A 21,579-nucleotide genomic window follows, 5' to 3' on the forward strand; every position below is an offset into this window, starting at 1 on the left:
AGTGCTAACCACTGTGTCACCGTGCTGCTGCTCTAAACTATCTATATCCCTTTGCAGACTTTCAGTGTCATCTGCACACTTTGCTCTACCACACATCTAAGTGTCATCTGCGAACTTTGACACAGTACATACCAGGATGTTGCCTAGTATGGAGGGCATTAGCTATGAGGAGAGGTTACAGAAACTTGGTTTGTTCTCACTGGAACAACGAAGATTGAGGCGTGACCTGATAGAAGTCTACAAGATTATGAGGGGCATGGACAGCGTGGATAGTCAGAAGCTTTTTCCCAGGGTGGAAGAGTCAATTACTAGGGGACATAGGTTTAAGGTGCGAGAGGCAAGGTTTAAAGGAGATGTACAAGGTACATTTTTTACACAGAGGGTGGTGGGTGCCTGGAACTCGCTGCTGGGAGAGGTAGTGGAAGCAGATACGATAGTGACTTTTAAGGGGTGCCTTAACAAATATGTGAATAGGATGGGAATGGAGGGGTATGGTCCCTGGAAGGGTAGGGGGTTTAAGTTCAGTAGGGCAGCATGGTTGGTGCAGGCTTGGAGGGCCGAAGGGCCTGTTCCCAAGCTGTAATTTTCTTTGTTCATTTGATCCCCAACTCCAAATCATCTATGTAAATTGTAAACAAGTGCAGTCCCAACACTGATCCCTGAGGCACACCACTAGTCACTGATCGCCAACCAGAAAAATACCCATTTATCACCACTCTTTGCTTTCATAGAATCATAGAAACCCTACAGTGCAGAAGGAGGCCATTCGGCCCATCGAGTCTGCACCGACCACAATCCCACCCAGGCCCTACCCCCACATATTTTACCCGCTAATCCCTCTAACCTACACATCCCTGGACTCTAAGGGGCAATTTTTTAACCTGGCCAATCAACCTAACCCGCACATCTTTGGACTGTGGGAGGAAACTGGAGCACCCGGAGGAAACCCACGCAGACACGAGGAGAATGTGCAAACTCCACACAGACAGTGACCCGAGCCGGGAATCGAACCCGGGACCCTGGAGCTGTGAAGCAGCAGTGCTAACCACTGTGCTACCGTGCCGCCCCTTTCTGTTAGTTAATCAATCTTCCATCCATGCTGATACATTAACCGTAATGCTTTTTGTGCGGCACCTTCACGAATGCCTTCTGGAAATCCAAATACAGTACATCCACCTCCCCCCGCCCCCATTGTCCACTGCACTCATAATGTCCTCTAAGAATTCCACTAAATTAAACATGGTCTGCTTTTCCTGAACCCAAGCCCAATGGGACAATTTCTATCCCGATGTCTATTTCTTCCTTGCTGATAGATTCAAGCATTTTCCCCACTACAGAAGTTACAGGACAGGTTAGGCAGAAGGGCCTGTTTCCATGCTGTAATCCTCTCTGACAGGTACCGAGAGAAGCTCTTACGGTGAGGGTGATCTGCGGCCGCCGTCTGAAACCTTAGTGAAGGATATGGGATAGTCCCGGGGAGCTTATCCGAAGGTGGCAGCTACCTGTGGACAGGCACAGCAGGTGTACCGGGAGGCCGCGGGCCACCAGGCCCAACAAGGCGGGGGCGAAGAACATGCACTCATCGTCCGGATGCGCGGTCACCAGCAGAGCGGCGGCGCCAGGCCCGGGCCGCTCCCCTCCGGCTGGGGCAGGATGCCTGCTTCCACGGTGCTTGTGGTAAATGTTCCAGATCCACAAACAATACGAGCAGAAAGCGGCCAGGAGGCAGAGGCCTAGCATCTCCATGGAAACCGCTCCCTCCCGCCTCCTGTCGGCGGCCCCGCGCAGGCGTACGGCCGACAGTGGCCGGCTCCGCGCAGGCGCACTGCTCGCTGCAGGCGGAATCGCGTCACGGGCCGCTCAGTTCCCGGGGCCGGGACTCGGTACCGGGGATTCGGCCATTGACCCAGGGCGAGGTCGCAGGCAGGAGGCGGCCCGGGCGGCACACGGCAGACAGTCCGAGGCAGCGGCGGCCCACCGGGCCCTGTACCCGCGCTCAGCGCAAGATGGCGGCTCGGGGTTAGAGCGGCCGCGCTCGGAGCGGACACCGGGGGCTCGGAGCCCCGGGCACAGGCAGCAGCATCGGGCCGGTGAGTCTGCGGCATTCGGGGGGCCCGGCGGCGGGAGGCTCAGCCTGGGTCTCAGGAAACCGCCTCGAAGCACCGTGTGAGGGGCGGGAGAACCGGCTGCGGGGCTGGGCTTTCGGGAACACGCAAGGCCGCGGCCTGAGGCCCCGGGGGAACGGCAGGGCCTCGGTTACCAAGCCAGTCCCAGTGTCCAGCGGCCGGAGCCCGGCCTCAATCACTCACTCTGCACCGGCCGCAAGAAAGAGGAAGCTGCTGTTAGTAGTTGTGAAAGATCTGTATAATAATTCCAGTTCTGGTAATCCGCAGCCTTTCCCTCTGTTATAATGAATCCTGTTCCATAATATTACATTCACTTATTGTTTACATCCAGCCATCCCTCTTGTTTTAACCAGAGTAATTCCTACTACATCTCAATTACCTTTTTATTGAGAAATCTCCATAAAGGGCAAGAGACCCTCGTGCATGACAGTTTGGGAGATGGAGCAAGCATTTGGAGATGAGAGTACATTGCGTTTTAATGGCTGGAGGATAGAGACTAGGCTGGGGAGATGGGGACCTAATTAATGGTTACTGTTGTGAGATTATGTGATATAGAGTTGGCAGAAGTGGACAAAACTGATTAGGATCCTAATAATGAGAGGGATGACCAGAATCTTAAACCTGAGGCTAAGCTCATGGTTTACTGGGCATCAGTGAACCCCATGCTCCTATATGCTTCGATGCCATGTCCATCGACAACAGGCACTTTAAAACACTGCAGTAATACCATCAGTGATATTTTAAAGGGCCCTCCAAATCTGATAGCAGGAAGGGTGGTCCAACAGCAGCATCTTCCTTCAAGCCAACTTGTGCAGAACAAGATGCAAGTAACTCAAAACCAAGTCCGCTTGGTGGGGCACGTTGTTCATATGCCTCAGGTAATGCCCAAGAAGAAGAATAACAGAGAGGGAGATTTTTGTAGTTTAGAAGGAAATAGAGGACAGTTTTTGATTTGATTTATTATTGTCACATGTAAAAGTATACGGTGAAAACCATTTTTTCTTGCCTGCCATACAGACAAAGCATACCGTACATAGAGAGGGAAAGGAGAGGGTACAGTTATTCTGATGGTTTAGGATAATTTCACAGTTAAAAGCGACACACATTTTTGCAATATTATGCATTTATTTAGCACTTCTAATGTGGAAAATTGTCCCAAGTAGTACTTTAAAAAAAAAAGTACCTACAACCTGTACACAAAAAGCAGGACAAATCCAACCCATCCAATCAGTCTACTCTCAATCATCAGTAAAGTGATGGAAGGGGTCATTGACAGTGCTATCAAGCAGCACCTGTTCAGCAATAACCTGCTCAGTGACGCCCAGTTTAGGTTTCGCCAGGGTCACTCAGCTCCTGACCTCATTACAGCCTTGGTTCAAACATGGACGAAAGAGCTGAATTCCAGAGGTGAGAGCGACAGCCCTTGACATCAAGGCTGCATTCGACCGAGTGTGGCATCAAGGAGCCCTAGCAAAACTGAGATCAATGGGTATCAGGGGGCAAACTCTCCGCTGATTGGAGTCATACCTGGTACATAGGAAGGTGGTTGTGGAGGGTCAGTCATCTAGGCTCCAGGACTTCTCTGCAGGAGTTCCTCAGGGTAGTGTCCTTTCCCAACCATCTTCATCTGCTTCATCAATGACCTTCCCTCCATCATAAGGTCAGAAGCGGGGCTGTTCACTAATTGTGCAGTGATCAGCACCATTCACGACTCAGATACTGAAGCAGTCCATGTTCAAATGCAACAAGATCTGGACAATATCAAGTCTTCGGTTGACAAGTGGCAAGAAGCATTTACGCCACACAAAGGCCAGGCAATGAACATCACCAATAAGAGAGACACTAACCACCACCCCTTGACATTCAATAGTGTTATCACTGAATCCCCTACTGTCAACATCCTTGGGGTTAACATTGACACCAGTTCTCCAGATGTGGACTCACCACAGTGGCTACAAGAGCAGGTCAGAGGCTAGGAATAATGTGGTGAGTAACTCACCTCCTGACTTCCCAAAGCCTGTCCACCATCTACAAGGCACAAGTCAGGAGTGTGACGGAATACTCCCGACTTGCCTGGATGGGTGCAGCTCTAACAACACTCAAGAAGCTTGACACCAGGACAAAGCAGCCCGCTTGATTGGCACCACATCCACAAACATCCATTCCCTCCACCACCAACGCTCAGTAGCAGCAGTGTGTACTATCTACAAGATGCACTGCAGCAATTCACCAAAGATCCTTAGACAGCATCTTCCAAACCCACGACCACTTCCGTTTAGAAAGACGAGGGCAGCAGGTAGATGGGAACACCACCACCTGCAAGTTCCTCTCTAAGCCACTCACCATCCTGACTTGGAAGTATATCGCTGTTCCTTCGCAGTCGCTGGGTCAAGGACTCTGTCCCCACAGATATCTGTGGCAAGGAGTTCCAAAGACACTCAACCCTCAGAGAAGAAATTATTCCTCATCTCAGTCTTAAATTGGTGCCCCATTATTCTGAGACAATGACCTCTAGTCGTAGACTCTCCCATGAGGGGAAACATCCTCTAGCATTTAACCCGTCGAGCCCCTTAATATGTTTCAATGAGATCAGCTCTCAATCTTCTAAATTCTAATGAGTAGAGTCCCAACCTCTTTAACCTTTCCTCATAAGACAATCCCTCCATACCAAGGATCATTATAGTGAACCTTCTCTGAATGGCCTCCAATTAAATAATATTTTTCCTTAAATAAGGGGACTAAATCTGCTCACAGTTCTCCAGATGTGGTCTCACCACTACCTTGTACAGTTGCAGCAAGACTTCCCTACACTTATACTCCAACCCCCTTGAAATAAGGTCCGACATTCCATTAATCTTCCTGATGACCTGCTGCACCTGCTAGCTTTCTGTGTTTCATGCACAAGTAACCCCCAAGTCCCTTTGTGTTGCAGCTCTCTGCAGTTTTTATCTATTTAAATAATACTCTGTTCTTTTGTTCTCCCTTCCAAAATGAGCAACTTCACATTTTCCCACATTACACTCCATTTCACCTTTTTGCCCATTTAACTTATCAATATCTTTTTGTAAAGTGTTTGTATCCCTCCTGCAACTTGCCTTTCCACCTATTTGTGTATTGTCTGCAAATTTGGCTACAGTACATTTACTTCCTCCTAGTCATGAATACATATTGTAAACAGTTGCGGTCCCAGCACTGATCCCTGTGGATTCCCACTGGTTATAGTTTGCCCACCTGAAAAAGAACCTCTTTTCGCTGTTTCCTGCCCATTAGCCAATTCTCTATCCGTGTAAATATACTACACCCAACACCATGGACTCTTATCTTATGACTTAACCTTTGTGAGGAACATTGTTGAATGTCTTCTGTAATTCCAAACTACTGGTTTTCCTCGATCCACTCTTTCCTCAAAAACTCTAATCATAGAAATCCGACCATGCAGAAGGATGCAATTTGGCCCATCGAGTCTGCACCAACAAGAATCCTACCTCGTCCCTATCCCCGTAACCCCATGTAGTTATCCCGCTAATCCCTCTAACCTACGCATCCCGGGACACACAGGGGCAATTTAGCATGGCCAAAATGCCTAACCCGCACATCTTTTGACTGTGGGAGGAAACCGGAGCACGCAAAGGAAACGCACACAGACACGGGGAGAACATGCAGACTCCGCACAGACAGTGACCCAAGCTGGGAATCGAACTCGGTTCTGACACAATTTCTCTTTCATGAAGCCATTCTGACTCTGCTTGATTAGATTATTATTTTCCAAACATGCTGCTGTCACTTCCTTAATAATTGATTCCAACATTTTTCCAACAATAGATGTTAATCTAATTGGCTTATAGTTACCCACTTTTTGCCTCCCTCCACTTTTGAATTGGGGTGTCACATTGGCTGTTTTCCAATCCTCTGGTACTTCACCAGAATCCAAAGATTTTTGGAAAATCACAACCACTGCATCCGCTATCTCTGTAGCTACTTCTTTCAGGATCCTAGGATGCAAGCCATCAGGGTCAAGGGACCTATCTGTCTTTAGCCCCAGTAGTTTATCTAATAATAATAATAAACATTTGGGTGGCACGATGGGTAGCCCTGCTGCCTCACAACACAAGGGATCCGGGTTCGATTCCTGGCTTGCACAGAGTTTGCACATTCTCCCCATGTCTGTGAGGGTTTCCTCCGGGTGCTCCGATTTCCTCCCACAGTCCAAAGATGCGCGGGTTAGGTGCATTGGCCATGCTAAATTCTCCCTCAGTGTACCCGAACAGATGCCGGAGTGTGGCGACTTGGGGATTTTCACAGTAATTCACCTACTCCTTTGCCTTTTCCCTGTTGTCCTGCAATTCTTTTCTCTTCAGATCATTATGAAGTCCAATTCCCTTTTGATAACTTTGATTGTATCTGTCTCCACCGCATTCTTCGGCAATGCATTCCAAATCCTAACCAGTCACTTTTGTTATTAGAATCAAATAAAAGCAAAATACCACGGGTGCTACAATCTGAAGCACAATTCGAAAATCCTGGGAAATCTCAGCAGGTCTGACAGCATCTGTGGAGTGAGAATAAAGCCAACGTTTTGTGCCTGGATGACCCTTGGTCAGAGCTTGTATGTTGGTGCTGTTTTGTCATCGTTGCTTTCTTTCCCAGTCATATTAAATCAGAATCCACTAGTTTGCGAACCTCCCACCAAAGGGAGTAATTTCCCCCTATCTACTCTGTTCAAACCCCTCATGATTTTGAATGACTTCCATTTAATAACCCCTCAATGTTTTCTCAAGGAAAACAGGTAGGTAGGTAAATGGTTTATTGAGAAATCATCATGGTGATAGAAACATAGGAAAACTACAGCACAAACAAGCCCTTCGGCCCACAAGTTGTGCCGAACACATCCCTACCTTCCAGACCTATCTATAACCCTCCATTCTATCCAGCTCCATGTACTCATCCAGGAGTCTCTTAAAAGACCCTATTGAGTTCGCCTCCACCACCCCTGACGGCACGCGATTCCACTCGCCCACCACCCTCTGTGTGGAAAACTTACCCCTAACATCTCCCCTGTACCTAACCCCCAGCACCTTAAACCTGTGTCCTCTCGTAGCAGACATTTCCACCCTGGGAAAAAGCCTCTGAGAGTCCACCCGATCTATGCCTCTCAACATCTTATACACCTCTATTAGGTCTCCTCTCATCCTTCGTTTCTCCAAGGAGAAAAGACCGAGCTCCCTCAGCCTATCCTCATAAGGCATGCCACTCTATCCAGGCAACATCCTTGTAAATCTCCTCTGCACCCTTTCAATCTTTTCCACATCCTTCCTATAGTGAGGCGAACAGAACTGAGCACAATACTCCAAGTGGGGTCTGACGAGGGTCTTATATAGCTGCATCATTATCCCCGGACTCCTAAACTCAATCCCTCGATTGATAAAGGCCAGCACACCATACGCCTTCTTAACCACCTCCTCCACCTGCGGGGCCGATTTCAGAGTCCTATGGATCCAGACCCCAAGGTCCTTCTGATCCTCTACCGTACTAAGAGTCTCTCCCTTTATATTGTACTCCTTCATCCCATTTGTCCTACCAAAATGGACCACGACGCATTTATCTGGGTTGAAGTCCATCTGCCACTTGTCTGCCCAGTCTTGCATCCTATCCATGTCCCTCTGTAACTTCTGACATCCCTCCAGACTATCCAACCCCACCAACCTTCGTGTCGTTGGCAAACTTACCAACCCACCCCTCCGCTTCCTCATCCAGGTCATTTATGAAAATGACAAACAGCAAGGGTCCCAGAACAGATCCCTGGGGCACACCACTGGTGACCGACCTCCATTTAGAAAAAGACCCATCTATACCCACTCTCTGCCTCCTTTGGGCAAGTCAGTTCTGGATCCACCGGGCAGCAGCCCCTTGGATCCCATGCCCTCTCACTTTTTCTAGAAGCCTTGCATGGGGGACCTTATCGAACGCCTTGCTAAAATCCATATAAACCACATCTACCGCCTACCCTTCGTCAATGTGTTTAGTCACATTTTCGATCTGCCCTTGACAAAGCCATGCTGAGTATTCTTGAGCATACTAAACCTCTCTAAATGCTCATATATCCTGCCCCTCAGGATCTTTTCCATCAGTTTACCAACCACTGAGGTTAGACTCACCGGTTGGTAATTACCTGGGCTATCCCTATTCCCCTTCTTGAAAATAGGAACCACATCTGCAATCCTCCAATCCTCCGGCACCTCTCCCGTCTCCATCGACGACGACCATGACGGTGACCGACCTCCATTTAGAAAAAGACCCATCTATACCCACTCTCTGCCTCCTTTGGGCAAGCCAGTTCTGGATCCACCGGGCAGCAGCCTCTTGGATCCCATGCCCTCTCACTTTTTCAAGAAGCCTTGCATGGTGATAGATACTGAATTGTGATGACAGTTCAAATAAAACAAGCAGTAATGTTTTATGACCTAATTAAAAACAATCGTCAACATGAATAAAGTATAAAATAACAAGTTGTACAATTACAGTTATATTGGCATAGAGATTGCAAAATTAATTTATGGAGTAGAAATAAAAGCTCTACATGCACTTTGCATTTTATACTAAACTCCATGGTTCATAGAATGCCAAGTTGAATTCATTGAGTTCTCTGTCATTTACATCCTATTTATGAGTTGTATAAAGCTGGGGATTGGAATGTCTCATAATCTATTTGTTCTGTGTCTTTATGGAATGGTGTATTTTCTGCTTTAATTCCATCACACATTTACTTTTCTGTGGTGTGGCAAGAGATGTGGAATTCAAGAGTTTTCTAGCATGGGAACACCTATTCAGTTTGCTTGTGTCGGGGTAGCTTTGATACACATTACCTAGAATCAGTTTCAGAACTTGTTACTGAATGTTTTTGAAATCATTCATAGGCTTTTTGGCAAGTCAGGCATTCCAAACAGGGCTTGCATATCCAACAATGAGTCTTAAATAACTATTAAATAGAGTAGATAAGTCATGGTATATTGTGATGCTTGAGAAGTCCATTTGCTCTCTTCAACATTGCACGCACTTGGCATTTGTGATCATTCTAAATGTAGATTCCTAATAGTTTAATGCACATTTGTTGCACAATCTCAACATCATTTACACTGATGAGACAGGGTTGTTTTTGAAGCATAGTTCCGAAAGCATTGCATTTTTGGAGCTTCAATCTCATTCACTGTTGCCCCTTGCATGTAAGATGTGACACCTTGATTATGAATGAAGCATAAAGGATCCTGTGCATTATAAATAAGAACACTAAAGCAAGGAAGTTATGATGGGCCTGATAAAACACTGCAACTATGTCCAAGAGGGACAGTCTCAGCTTCACCAACTGATCCACATGACTGAAGTTTTTCATCCCTGGAACCATTCTTGTGAATCTTTCCTGCACCGTCTTCAATGCTTTCATAGTATGGTGCCTCAAACTCGCTCCTTGGTTTAGTTGTGGAGGCAGGAACCCGTAACTCATTTAAAAGATACTTGGATCTGCACGTAAAGTGCTGTAACCTGCAGGGCTATGGACTGGTTACTGGAAGGTGGGATTCGAATGGACAGCAATTTTTAAAACTGTTTTCTTTTTGAGTCGGTAGACATGATGTAATGTTTCTATAGTTCTAATCGGATGTAGTACTCCAGTGGCAACTGAGCCAGATACAGCATATTTTCAGCTGTTTGACTGTATCTTTGATACACGTTACGTCGAATCAGTTTCAGTGTTTTATACGGGCCGATCATAACTTCCTTGCTTTAATGTTCTTATTTATAATGCAGAAGATCCTTTATGCTTTATTCAGCATTTTCTCAACCTGCCCTCTCGTTCAATGGTATCTGCACATTTATGCCCAGGTTCCTCTGCCTCTTTAGAATTACACCCTTTTTTTAATGTTGCCTTTCCTCATTCCTGCTACCAAAATGAATAACTTAACACTACTCTGTATTAAATTACATCAGCTACATGTCTGCCCAGTCCACCAGTCTATGTCCTTTTTTAGTTTAATGCTATCCTCCTCACAGTTCACAATATTTCAAAGTTCTATGTCAGCTGCAAATTTGGAAGTATGCCTTGTATTCCAAAGTCTACATCAATATATATCAAGAACAACAGCAATTCTAACGTCAATCCCAGGCAAACTCCACTATGTACCTTTATCTAGTCTGAATAAACTGTTCATCTTCACGCTCTTGCAGAACTTAGATTCAGAATCATTGAGCTACTGACTATGTGACATATCAGGGAGGGATAAGGTTACCTGAATGTTTTATACCAGGATAGGGTCTTTGGGATAGGGTCTTGGTCTTAGGTCTGGAGCAGGTGGGTATGACCACAAATGAGGCAGGTAAGGAGACCCAGAGTGTAGGAGTATCAACCTCTGCAATTGTCCAACAGGTTTGAGATGTTCTCAGCTTGTTTGGATGAGAGTGGGGGCTGCAGGGTGGATGAGCTGACTGATCGTGGCACTGTGGTACAGGAAGCCACTCAAGTGGGGGAGCACATAAGAATCTAGTGGTAGGGGACAGTATAGTAAGGGGGATTAACACTGTTCTCTGCACCACAGAGCCAAAGCCCCGATAGTTGTGTTGCCTGCCCAGTGCCAGGTTTCAATCTGCTCTGGACTGGAGAGGAATTTGCAGTGGGAGAGAGGAGCAAGGTGGGGGAATCATCCAGTGTCATGGTCCATGTAGGCAGGATGGGGAAGAACGTTCTGCATAGTCAGTGTGAGGGGCTCGGCAACAAATTAAGAAGCAGAACCTCAAATATGGTAATTTCTGGATAATTACCCGAGTCGTGTGCAAATCAGCACAGGAGAAATAAGATTAAACAAATGAATACATGATTCGAGGACTGGTGTGGGAGAAGTGGGTTCCAGTTTGGAGGCACTGGTACTGGGGAAAGTAGGACCGTGTTGGGGCTTATGTTCTAGCGAGCCGTGTAACTACGGAAGTAGAGAGAGTTTTAAACTGAATGGTGGGGGCAAGGGATAAAATTTGGGAAGATGTGGTAAACCAAAAAGTAGAGACAAGGGAAAAGTATTAACATGGAAATGATAAACAATTATGAAGAATAGGACAGTGTACAAATCGCAGAGTAGATCAGCAAGAAGGGCTAGATGCTACAAAAATAATGAAAGAACAAAACAAGGCTTTACATCTAAATGCACATAGCATTCAAAGCAAAATAGGTGAACTGATGGTGCAAAGAGAAATTCTTAGTATGGTCTGATAGCTGTTGCAGAGATGTGTGCACAGGATGATGTGGATTGGGAACTAAATATTGAAGGGTATGTGACATTTAAGAAGATCTTCGGGTAAGCGTTCTCCAAGGCGGCCTTCACGACACACGACAGCGCAGAGTCGCTGAGCAGAAACTGATAGCCAAGTTCCGCACACATGAGGACGGCCTAAACCGGGATGTTGGGTTTATGTCACACTATCAGTAACCCCCACAGCTGTCCTGTCTGGAGACAATACACATCTCTTTAACCTGTGCTTAATGCTCCCTCCACTCACATTGTCTGTATCTTTAAGACCTGGTTGGCGGTAGAGATTTGCATTCTAATCAGTATTCTGTAACTTGATTTTGTGTCTCTGTGCCCTGTTTGAGAGCAGATTTCCACTCCATCTGACGAAGGAGCAGCGCTCCGAAAGCTAATGGTATTTGCTACCAAATAAACCTGTTGGACTTTAACCTGGTGTTGTTAAAACTGTTACTACATTTAAGGAGGACAGGAAGATAACCGGCTGAGAGGTGACTCGGTCAATGATGGTATTAGCACCTTAGAGAGGGATGCCCTGAGTTCAGGAAACCAGGATATACAAGCACTTTGGGTTGTGATAAGAAATGATAATGGAAAGAAGTCACTTGTGGGGATGGCGTATCGGCCCTCTACTTGGAAATACATAGGACAGAGTATGAAAGCAAAATAGAAACTTGTCAGAAAGATGCAGTGATGATAATGGGGAATTTTAATCTACATATAGATTGGAAAAAACAGGTGGGCCAAGGTAGTGTGGATGAAGAGTTCATAGAATGTTTTCAGGATAGTTTCTGAGGGTGGTACAGTAGCACAGTGGGTTAGCACTGCTGCCTCTCAGCGCCAGGGACCCGGGTTCATTTCCGGTCTTGGGTGACTATGTGGAGTTTGCACATTCTCCTCGTGTCTGCATGAGTTTCCTCCAGATGCTCCGGTTTCCTCCCACACTCCAAAGATGTGTGGGTTAGTTTGATTGGCCATGCCAGATTGCCTCTTAGAGTCGGGGGACAAGCAAGGGTAAATAGGGGTTACGGGGATAGGGCCTGGGGGGTTTTGTGGTCAGTGCAGACTCGAAGGGCCGAATGGCCCCCTTCTGCTCTGTAGCGATTCTATAAACAGCATCGAATCACTACAGAGCAGAAGGTGGTCATCAGGCCCACCTTGTCTGCATCAACTCTCTGAAAGAGCATCCCACCCCATCCCCGTAACCGTGATTGCACTGGAAGGGGTGTAGACGAGATTCACCGGGATGCTGCCTGCGATGGGACATTAAGTTATGAAGAGAGGTTGGAGAGACCTGGGTTATTTTCATTGGAACGGAGAAGACTGAGGGGCAACCTAATAAAGGTACATCACATGCACAGGGTAGATAGGGAGTAGCTGTTCCCCTCAGTTGAAGGGTCCGTAAGATCATAAGACTTGTAAGCAGTTTCTCAACCCCATCTTCCTGCCTTTTCTCTGTAACCTTTGAACTCCTTACCAGTCAAGAACTTATCTATCTCTGTCTTAAATACATAGAACATAGACATAGAACAGTACAGCACAGAACAGGCCCTTCGGCCCACGATGTTGTGCCGAGCTTTATCTGAAACCAAGATCAAGCTATCCCACTCCCTATCATCCTGGTGTGCTCCATGTGCCTATCCAATAACCGCTTAAATGTTTCTAAAGTGTCTGACTCCACTATCACTGCAGGCAGTCCATTCCACACCCCAACCACTCTCTGCGTAAAGAACCTACCTCTGATATCCGTCCTGTATCTCCCACCACGAACCCTATAGTTATGCCCCCTTGTAATAGCTCCATCCACCCGAGGAAATAGTCTTTGAACGTTCACTCTATCTATCCCCTTCATCATTTTATACACCTCTATTAAGTCTCCCCTCAGCCTCCTCCGCTCCAGAGAGAACAGCCCTAGCTCCCTCAACCTTTCCTCATATGACCTACCCTCCAAACCAGGCAGCATCCTGGTAAATCTCCTCTGCACTCTTTCCAGCGCTTCCACATCCTTCTTATAGTGAGGTGACCAGAACTGCACACAATATTCCAAATGTGGTCTCACCAAGGTCCTGTACAGTTGCAGCATAACCCCACGGCTCTTAAACTCCAACCCCCTGTTAATAAAAGCTAACACACTATAGGCCTTCTTCACAGCTCTATCCACTTGACTGGCAACCTTTAGAGATCTGTGGATATGGACCCCAAGATCTCTCTGTTCCTCCACAGTCTTCAGAACCCTACCTTTGACCCTGTAATCCACATTTAAATTTGTCCTACCAAAATGAATCACCTCACATTTATCAGGGTTAAACTCCATTTGCCATTTTTCAGCCCAGCTTTGCATCCTATCTATGTCTCTTTGCAGCCTACAACAGCCCTCCACCTCATCCACTACTCCACCAATCTTGGTGTCATCAGCAAATTTACTGATCCACCCTTCAGCCCCCTCCTCTAAGTCATTAATAAAAATCACAAAGAGCAGAGGACCAAGCACTGATCCCTGCGGCACACCGCTAGCAACCTGCCTCCAATCCGAAAATTTTCCATCGACCACCACCCTCTGTCTTCGGTCAGACAGCCAGTTACCTATCCAATCGGCCAACTTTCCCTCTATCCCACACCTCCTCACTTTCATCATAAGCCGACCATGGGGGACCTTATCAAACGCCTTACTAAAATCCATGTATATGACATCAACTGCCCTACCTTCATCAACACACTTAGTTACCTCCTCAAAAAATTCTATCAAATTTGTGAGGCACGACTTGCCCTTCACAAATCCGTGCTGACTATCTCGGATTAATCCGCATCTTTCTAAATGGTCGTAAATCCTATCCCTAAGGACCTTTTCCATCAATTTACCAACCACCGAAGTAAGACTAACCGGTCTATAATTACCAGGGTCATTTCTATTCCCTTTCTTAAACAGAGGAACAACATTCGCCATTCTCCAGTCCTCTGGCACCATCCCCGTGGACAGCGAGGACCCAAAGATCAACGCCAAAGGCTCTGCAATCTCATCCCTTGCCTCCCACAGAATCCTAGGATACATTTCATCAGGCCCAGGGGACTTATCGACCTTCAGTTTATTCAAAACTGCCAAGACATCCTCCCTCCGAACATCTATTTCCTCCAGCCTATTAGCCTGTAACACCTTCTCTTCCTCAAAAACATGGCCCCTCTCCTTGGTGAACACTGAAGAAAAGTATTCATTCATCACCTCGCCTATCTCTACTGACTCCATACACAAGTTCCCACTACTGTCCTTGACCGGCCCTAACCTCACCCTGGTCATTCTTTTATTCCTCACATAAGAGTAAAAAGCCTTGGGGTTTTCCTTGATCCGACCCGCCAAGGACTTCTCGTGTCCCCTCCTAGCTCTCCTCAGCCCCTTTTTCAGCTCATTCCTTGCTAACTTGTAACCCTCAATCGAGCCATCTGAACCTTGTTTCCTCATCCCTACATAAGCTTCCCTCTTCCTTTTCACAAGACATTCCACCTCTTTTGTGAACCATGGTTCCCTCACTCGGCCATTTCCTCCCTGCCTGACAGGAACATACCTATCAAGGACATCCAGTATTTGTTCCTTGAAAAAGTTCCACTTTTCATTAGTTCCTTTCTCTGACAGTTTCTGTTCCCAACTTATGCCCCCTAATTCTTGCCTAATCGCATCATAATTACCCCTCCCCCAATTGTAAACCTTGCCCTGCCGTACGGCCCTATCCCTCTCCATTGCAATAACAAAAGACACCGAATTGTGGTCACTATCTCCAAATTGCTCTCCCACAACCAAATCTAACACTTGGCCCGGTTCATTTCCCAGTACCAAATCCAATGTGGCCTCACCTCTAGTCGGCCCATCCACATATTGTGGATATACACTCAATGATCTGGCCTCTACAGCCTTCTGTAGCGATGAATTCCACAGATTCATCACCCTCTGGCTGAAGAAATTTCTCCTCATCTCGGTTCTAAAGGGTCGTCCCTTTACTCTGAGGCTGTGCCCTCAGATCCTTCCTGCTAATGGAAGCATCTTCTCCATGTCTACTCTGTCAAGGCCTTTCGGTATTCTGTAAATTTCGTCCCCCCTCATCGTTCTAAACTCCATCAAGTACAGAAATGGGCTCAAACACTCCTCGTACATCAAACCTTTCATTCCTGGGATCATTCTCGTGAACCTTTTGGACCTTCTCCAAGCCCAGCGCATTCTTTCTTTGAAATGGGGCCCAAAATTGCTCACAATATTCCAAATGTGGTCTGACCAGAGCCTTATAAAGCCTCAGCAGTACATCCCTGCTTTTGTATTCTATTCCTCTCAAAATTAATGCTAACAATGCCTTTGCTTTCCTAACTACCAACTCAACCTGCAAGTTAACCTTAAGAGAATCCTGAACTAGGACCCCCAAGTCCTTTTGCACTTCCGATTTCTGAGTTCTCTCTGCATTTAGAAAATAGTCAGTGCCTTTGTTTTTCCTACCAAGGCGCATAACCTTGCACTTTCCCACCTTGTATTCGATGTTCTTTTTGGCTGCCTCTTTGCCACACTCCTAATGAATCCAAGTCCTTCTGCAGTCTTCCTGTCTCCTCGATACAACCTGTCTCTCCACCTATCTTTATATCATCTGCAAATCTTGCCACAATGCCCTCAGTTCCTTCATCTAGAATCATTGATGTATGAAGTGAGAAGTTGTGGTCCCAATACTGTCCCCTGTGGAACTCCACTAGTGACTGGCTGCCATCCTGAAAAGGACCCCTTTATCCCCCCACTTTGCCTTCTACCAGTCAGCCTATGTTCTATCTATACTAGTACCTTGCCACTAACACCATGGGCTCTTATTTTACTCAGCAGCCTCCTGTGCAGCACCTTGTCAAAGGCCTTCTGGAAATCCAAATAGGTAACATCCACTAGCTCTTCTTTGTCTAACCTGCTTGTTACCTCCTCAAAGAAATCTAACAAATTTGTCAGGTTTTTGATGAAACCATGCTGACTTCGCCCGATTTTACATGTGTATCCAAGTACTCTGAAATCTTATCCTTGATAACGGACTCTAAAATCTTACCAACAACTGAGGTCTGGCTAACTGGCCTGTAATTTCCCATCTTTTGCCTCCCTCCCTCCCTCCCTCGAGGCGACACAAGTTCAAGGTGGAGAAGATTTAAGGGAGATTTGAGGAAAACCTTTTTACCCAGAGGTGGTGACGATCTGGAATGCGCTGCCTGGGAGGGTGGTAGAGGCGGGGTGCCTCACATCCTTTAAAAAGTACCTGGATGAGTACTTGGCACTCCATAACACTCAAGGTTATGAATCAAGTGCTGGTAAATGAAATTAGGTAGGTAGATCAAGTGTTTCTCACGTGTTGGTGCAGACTCGATGGGCCTCTTCTGCACTGTGATTCTGAGGGAAAATCTACAGTATGAGAGGAAGCTAGCTAGTAATATAAAGGTGGACAGTAAGAGTTTGTACTTGAGGTAAGAGTTAGCAGGCAGAGGGACAAACCAAGCCCTTGGTCATGGAGTTTGGATTTGGGTTTTAGGAAAGGTTTTGAGGGATATGGGCCAAGTGCAGGCAAATGGAACTAATTCAGATTAGGAAACCTATTGGGCATGGACCAGTTGGGCTGAAGGGCTAGTTTCCATGCTGTTTATCTCTCCCTTAAAGTGAGTATTGGTCCTATAGAAAATGCATCTAGGGAATTGATAATGGGCTACGGCAGATGAATTAAGCAGATACTTTGCATCAGTCTTCACTACAGGATACACAAATAACATGCCAGAAATAGCTGCAGATCAGGAAATGGAAGGCAGGGAGGAGCTGAAGAAAACTCTCATCAGCAGTGAAGTGGGATTGTGCAAATTGTTGAGTCTACGAGCTGACAAATCCCTGGATCAGAGTGGACTTCACTCTAAGGTCTTGAAAGAAGTGGCTAAGGAGATAGTTGATCCATTCGGTTTAATTTTCCAAAATTCCATGGATTCAGGAGAAATTCCATTAGATTGGAAGGTAGCAAACATTCAAAAAGAGGGGGGGGGAGGTGGGGGAGCCAAAAAGTAGGAAACTACAGGGCAGTCAGCCTATCATCTGTCATAGGGAAACGGTTAGAAGTCATTATTCAAGATGTTATAGCAGGGCACTTGGAAAACTTCAATGCAATCAGGCAGAGTCAACATGGTTTTGTGAAAGGGGAATCCATTTCACCAATTTATTGGCATTTTTGAAACGGTCATATATTCTGTGAATAAAGGGGAATTGGGTGCACTGTGCTTAGATTTCCAGAAGGCATTTGATAAAGTGCCACAGCAAAGGTTATTGCGGAAAATAGAAGCTCATGGTGTCGGGGTAACATTATTGGCATGGATTGAAGTTTGGAAATGGGTCTTTTTCTGGTTGGCAGGATTATTTATGAAAATGACTTGGATGAAGGGACTGAGGGTATGGTTACAAAATTTGCTCAGGTGTAGAGGGATCTGGGTATCTAAAATAAAGTTTAAAGTAAAAAGTTTATTAGTCACAAGTAGGCTTACATTAACACTACTATGAAGTTATTGTGAAAATCCCCTAGTCGCCAGACTCCGGCACCTGTTCAGGTACACTGAGGGAGAGTTTAGCATGGCCAGTTCACCAAACCAGCAGGACTTTTGGACTGTGGGAGGAAACTGGAACACCCAGAGGAAACCCACGCAGACATGGAGAAAACATGCAGACTTTGCACAGACAGTGACTCAAGCTAGGAATTGAACCCGGGTTCCTGGCGCTGTGAGGCAGCAGTGCAAGCCACTGTGCTGCCCCTACCAGGCTGTGGAGGCCAAGTCACTGAATGTATTCAAGAAAGAGATAGATTTTTTTTCGATTTTAATGGCATCAAGGGGTGTGGGGAGAAAGCGGCAATGTGACATTGAGATAGAGGATCATCCATGATCAAGTTGAATGGTAGAGCAAGCTCGAAGGGCTGAATAGCCTACTCTCATGCTCCTCGTTTCAATGTTTCTAAGAATCACAAAAGGCTAGAATACAGGTACAGCAAGTAATTAGGAAAGCTAAAGTAGGGAAGGAGGTAGAAGAGGGGGAGGGGTAGCATTATTGGTCAGAGATTGTATCACAGTGTCAGAGAGGAGGTTTGATGAGGACTTATCTGTTGAGGTAGTATGGGCGGAGATTAGAAATAGGAGAGGAGAGGTCACCCTGTTGGGAGTCTTTTATAGACCTCCTAAAAGTTCTAGAGAGGTTGAGGAAAGGATTGCGGAGTCAATCCTGCTTAGGAGTGAAAGTAATAGGGCAATTGTTATGGGGGATTTTAACTTGACTAATATTGACTGGAATTGTTATAGCTCTAGCTCGTTAGAGGGGTCAGTTTTTGTTCAAAGCGTGCAGGAAGGTTTTTTGACTCAGTATGTAGACAGGCCAACTAGAGGTGAGGCTATATTGGATCTGGTGCTGGGAAATGAGCCAGACCAGGTGCTAGACTTGGAAGTTGGTGTGCATTTTGGTGATAGTGACCACAATTCGGTTACGTTCACCTTAGTGATGGAAAGGGATAGGCATGAACCTCGGGCCAGTGGTTTTAGCTGGGGGAAGGGTAATTATGAGGCTATTAGGAGAGAATTAGGAAACATAGGTTGGACTAGGAGATTACAGGGACTGGGAACGTCCGACATGTGGAGTTTTTTCAAGGAGCAGCTACTGCGAGTCTGTGATAGGTATGTCCCTGTCAGGCAAGGAGGAATTGGTAGGGCTAGGGAACCGTGGTGCACCAAAAAAGTTTCTTTGTTGGTTAAAAAGAAAAAGGAGGCTTATGTTCGGATGAGACGTGAGCACTCGGGTAGTGCACTAGAAAGCTTTAGATTGGCTAAGAGGGAGTTGAAGAGCGAGCTTAGAAGGGCTAAAAGGGGACATGAGAAGACTTTGGCGGATAGGGTTAAAGAGAATCCTAAGGCGTTCTATAGGTATGTCAAGAACAGAAGGTTGGTTAGGGCAAGTTTAGGGCCAGTTATAGATGGCAGAGGGAAGTTATGTGTGGAACTGGAGGAGATTGGTGAAGCATTGAACCAATATTTCTCTTCGGTGTTCACGCAAGGGGACATGAATATAGCTGAGGAGGACACTGGGTTGCAAGGGAGTAGAATAGACAGTATTACAGTTGATAAGGAGGATGTGCAGGATATTCTGGAGGGTCTGAAAATAGATAAATCCCCTGGTCCGGATGGGATTTATCCAAGGATTCTCTGGGAGGCAAGAGAAGTGATTGCAGAGCCTCTGGCTCTGATCTTCAGGTCGTCGTTGGCCTCTGGTATAGTACCAGAAGATTGGAGGTTAGCGAATGTTGTCCCATTGTTTAAGAAGGGGAACAGAGACTTCCCCGGGAATTATAGACCGGTGAGTCTCACTTCTGTTGTCGGCAAGATGTTGGAAAAAATTATAAGGGATAGGATTTATAGTTATTTGGAGAGTAATGAATTGATAGGTGATAGTCAGCATGGTTTTGTGGCAGGTAGGTCGTGCCTTACTAACCTTATTGAGTTTTTTGAGAAAGTGACCAAGGAGGTGGATGGGGGCAAGGCAGTGGACGTGGTATATATGGATTTTAGTAAGGCGTTTGATAAGGTTCACCATGGTAGGCTTCTGCAGAAAATGCAGATGTATGGGATTGGGGGTGATCTAGGAAATTGGATCAGGAATTGGCTAGCGGATAGGAAACAGAGGGTGGTGGTTGATAGTAAATATTCATCATGGAGTGCGGTTACAAGTGGTGTACCTCAGGGATCTGTTTTGGGGCCACTGCTGTTTGTAATATTTATTAATGATCTGGATGAGGGTATAGTTGGGTGGATTAGCAAATTTGCTGATGACACCAAAGTCGGTGGTGTGGTAGACAGTGAGGAAGGGTGTCGTAGTTTGCAGGAAGACTTAGACAGGTTGCAAAGTTGGGCCGAGAGGTGGCGGATGGAGTTTAATGCGGAGAAGTGTGAGGTAATTCACTTTGGTAGGAATAACAGATGTGTTGAGTATAGGGCTAACGGGAGGACTTTGAATAGTGTGGAGGAGCAGAGGGATCTAGGTGTATGTGTGCATAGATCCCTGAAAGTTGGGAATCAAGTAGATAAGGTTGTTAAGAAGGCATATGGTGTCTTGGCGTTTATTGGTAGGGGGATTGAATTTAGGAGTCGTAGCGTTATGTTGCAACTGTACACAACTCTGGTGCGGCCGCACTTGGAGTACTGTGTGCAGTTCTGGTCCCCACATTACAGGAAGGATGTGGAGGCTTTGGAGAGGGTGCAGAGGAGGTTTACCAGGATGTTGCCTGGTATGGAGGGGAGATCCTATGAGGAGAGGCTGAGGGATTTGGGATTGTTTTCGCTGGAAAGGCGGCGGCTAAGAGGGGATCTTATTGAAACATATAAGATGATTAGAGGTTTAGATAGGGTGGATAGTGATAGCCTTTTTCCTCTGATGGAGAAATCCAGCACGAGGGGGCATGGCTTTAAATTGAGGGGGGGTAGTTATAGAACCGATGTCAGGGGTAGGTTCTTTACCCAGAGGGTGGTGAGGGATTGGAATGCCCTGCCAGCATCAGTAGTAAATGCGCCTAGTTTGGGGGCGTTTAAGAGATCCGTAGATAGGTTCATGGACGAAAAGAAATTGGTTTAGGTTGGAGGGTCACAGTTTTTTTTTTTAACTGGTCGGTGCAACATCGTGGGCCGAAGGGCCTGTTCTGCGCTGTAATGTTCTATGTTCTATGTTCTATGTTCTAATAGAATGTTATCATTTATTGTGATGGGAATTGACTACAAAAGTAAGGTTATGTTTCAATTGAACAGGGCTTTGGTGGGACCACCTCTAGAGTATTGGGTACAGTATCAGTCTCCTTACCGAAACAAAGGTATAAATGTGTTCGAAACAGTTCAAAGAAGGTTTACTAGACTAATTCTAGGGATGGGGGTGGGGGGAGGTGTTATCTTGTGAGTAAAGGTTGAAGCGTTAGGTTTATATCCACTAGATTTTAGAAGAGTAAGAGACAACTTGATCAAAACCTTTAAAATCCTGAGGGATATTGACAGGCTGGATGTGGAGAGGGTGTTTCCTCTTGTCGAAGAATCGAAAACTAGAGGTCATTCATTTAAGGTGGAAATGCTTGGAAATTTTTTCTCTGCCTTTTTACTCAATATCTCAATTTAAC

General features: G+C 46.1%; 2 protein-coding genes across 29 annotated transcripts in view; one reads left to right on the forward strand and one right to left on the reverse strand.

Annotated features, from left to right (window-relative positions):
• Positions 1-1,830, reverse strand: part of pigl (phosphatidylinositol glycan anchor biosynthesis, class L) — an 84,074-nt gene extending 82,244 nt beyond the window's left edge. For all 4 annotated transcript variants that reach the window (XM_078224583.1, XM_078224580.1, XM_078224582.1 and 1 more), the window contains exon 1: positions 1,503-1,830. In XM_078224583.1, coding sequence (XP_078080709.1) covers positions 1,503-1,746 — 244 coding nt within the window. In that variant the 5' untranslated portion in view covers positions 1,747-1,830. The remainder of the gene's footprint in view (positions 1-1,502) is intronic.
• ncor1 (nuclear receptor corepressor 1) overlaps positions 1-21,579 on the forward strand; it is a 376,647-nt gene that overhangs the window by 26,285 nt on the left and 328,783 nt on the right. For 19 of the 25 annotated variants that reach the window (XM_078224527.1, XM_078224531.1, XM_078224533.1 and 16 more), the window contains exon 1: positions 1,833-2,090. The exons of 1 other annotated variant lie outside the window; for it this stretch is intronic. The gene's annotated coding sequence lies outside the window, so the exon portion shown is untranslated. Of the gene's footprint in view, positions 1-1,813; positions 2,091-21,579 lie in introns of those variants that run through there. 5 more of the 25 variants (XM_078224545.1, XM_078224544.1, XM_078224539.1 and 2 more) reach the window with 5 other exon arrangements.

The sequence above is a fragment of the Mustelus asterias genome, chromosome 12, assembly GCF_964213995.1.
Source record: "Mustelus asterias chromosome 12, sMusAst1.hap1.1, whole genome shotgun sequence".
Classification (NCBI taxonomy): Eukaryota; Metazoa; Chordata; class Chondrichthyes; order Carcharhiniformes; family Triakidae; genus Mustelus; species Mustelus asterias.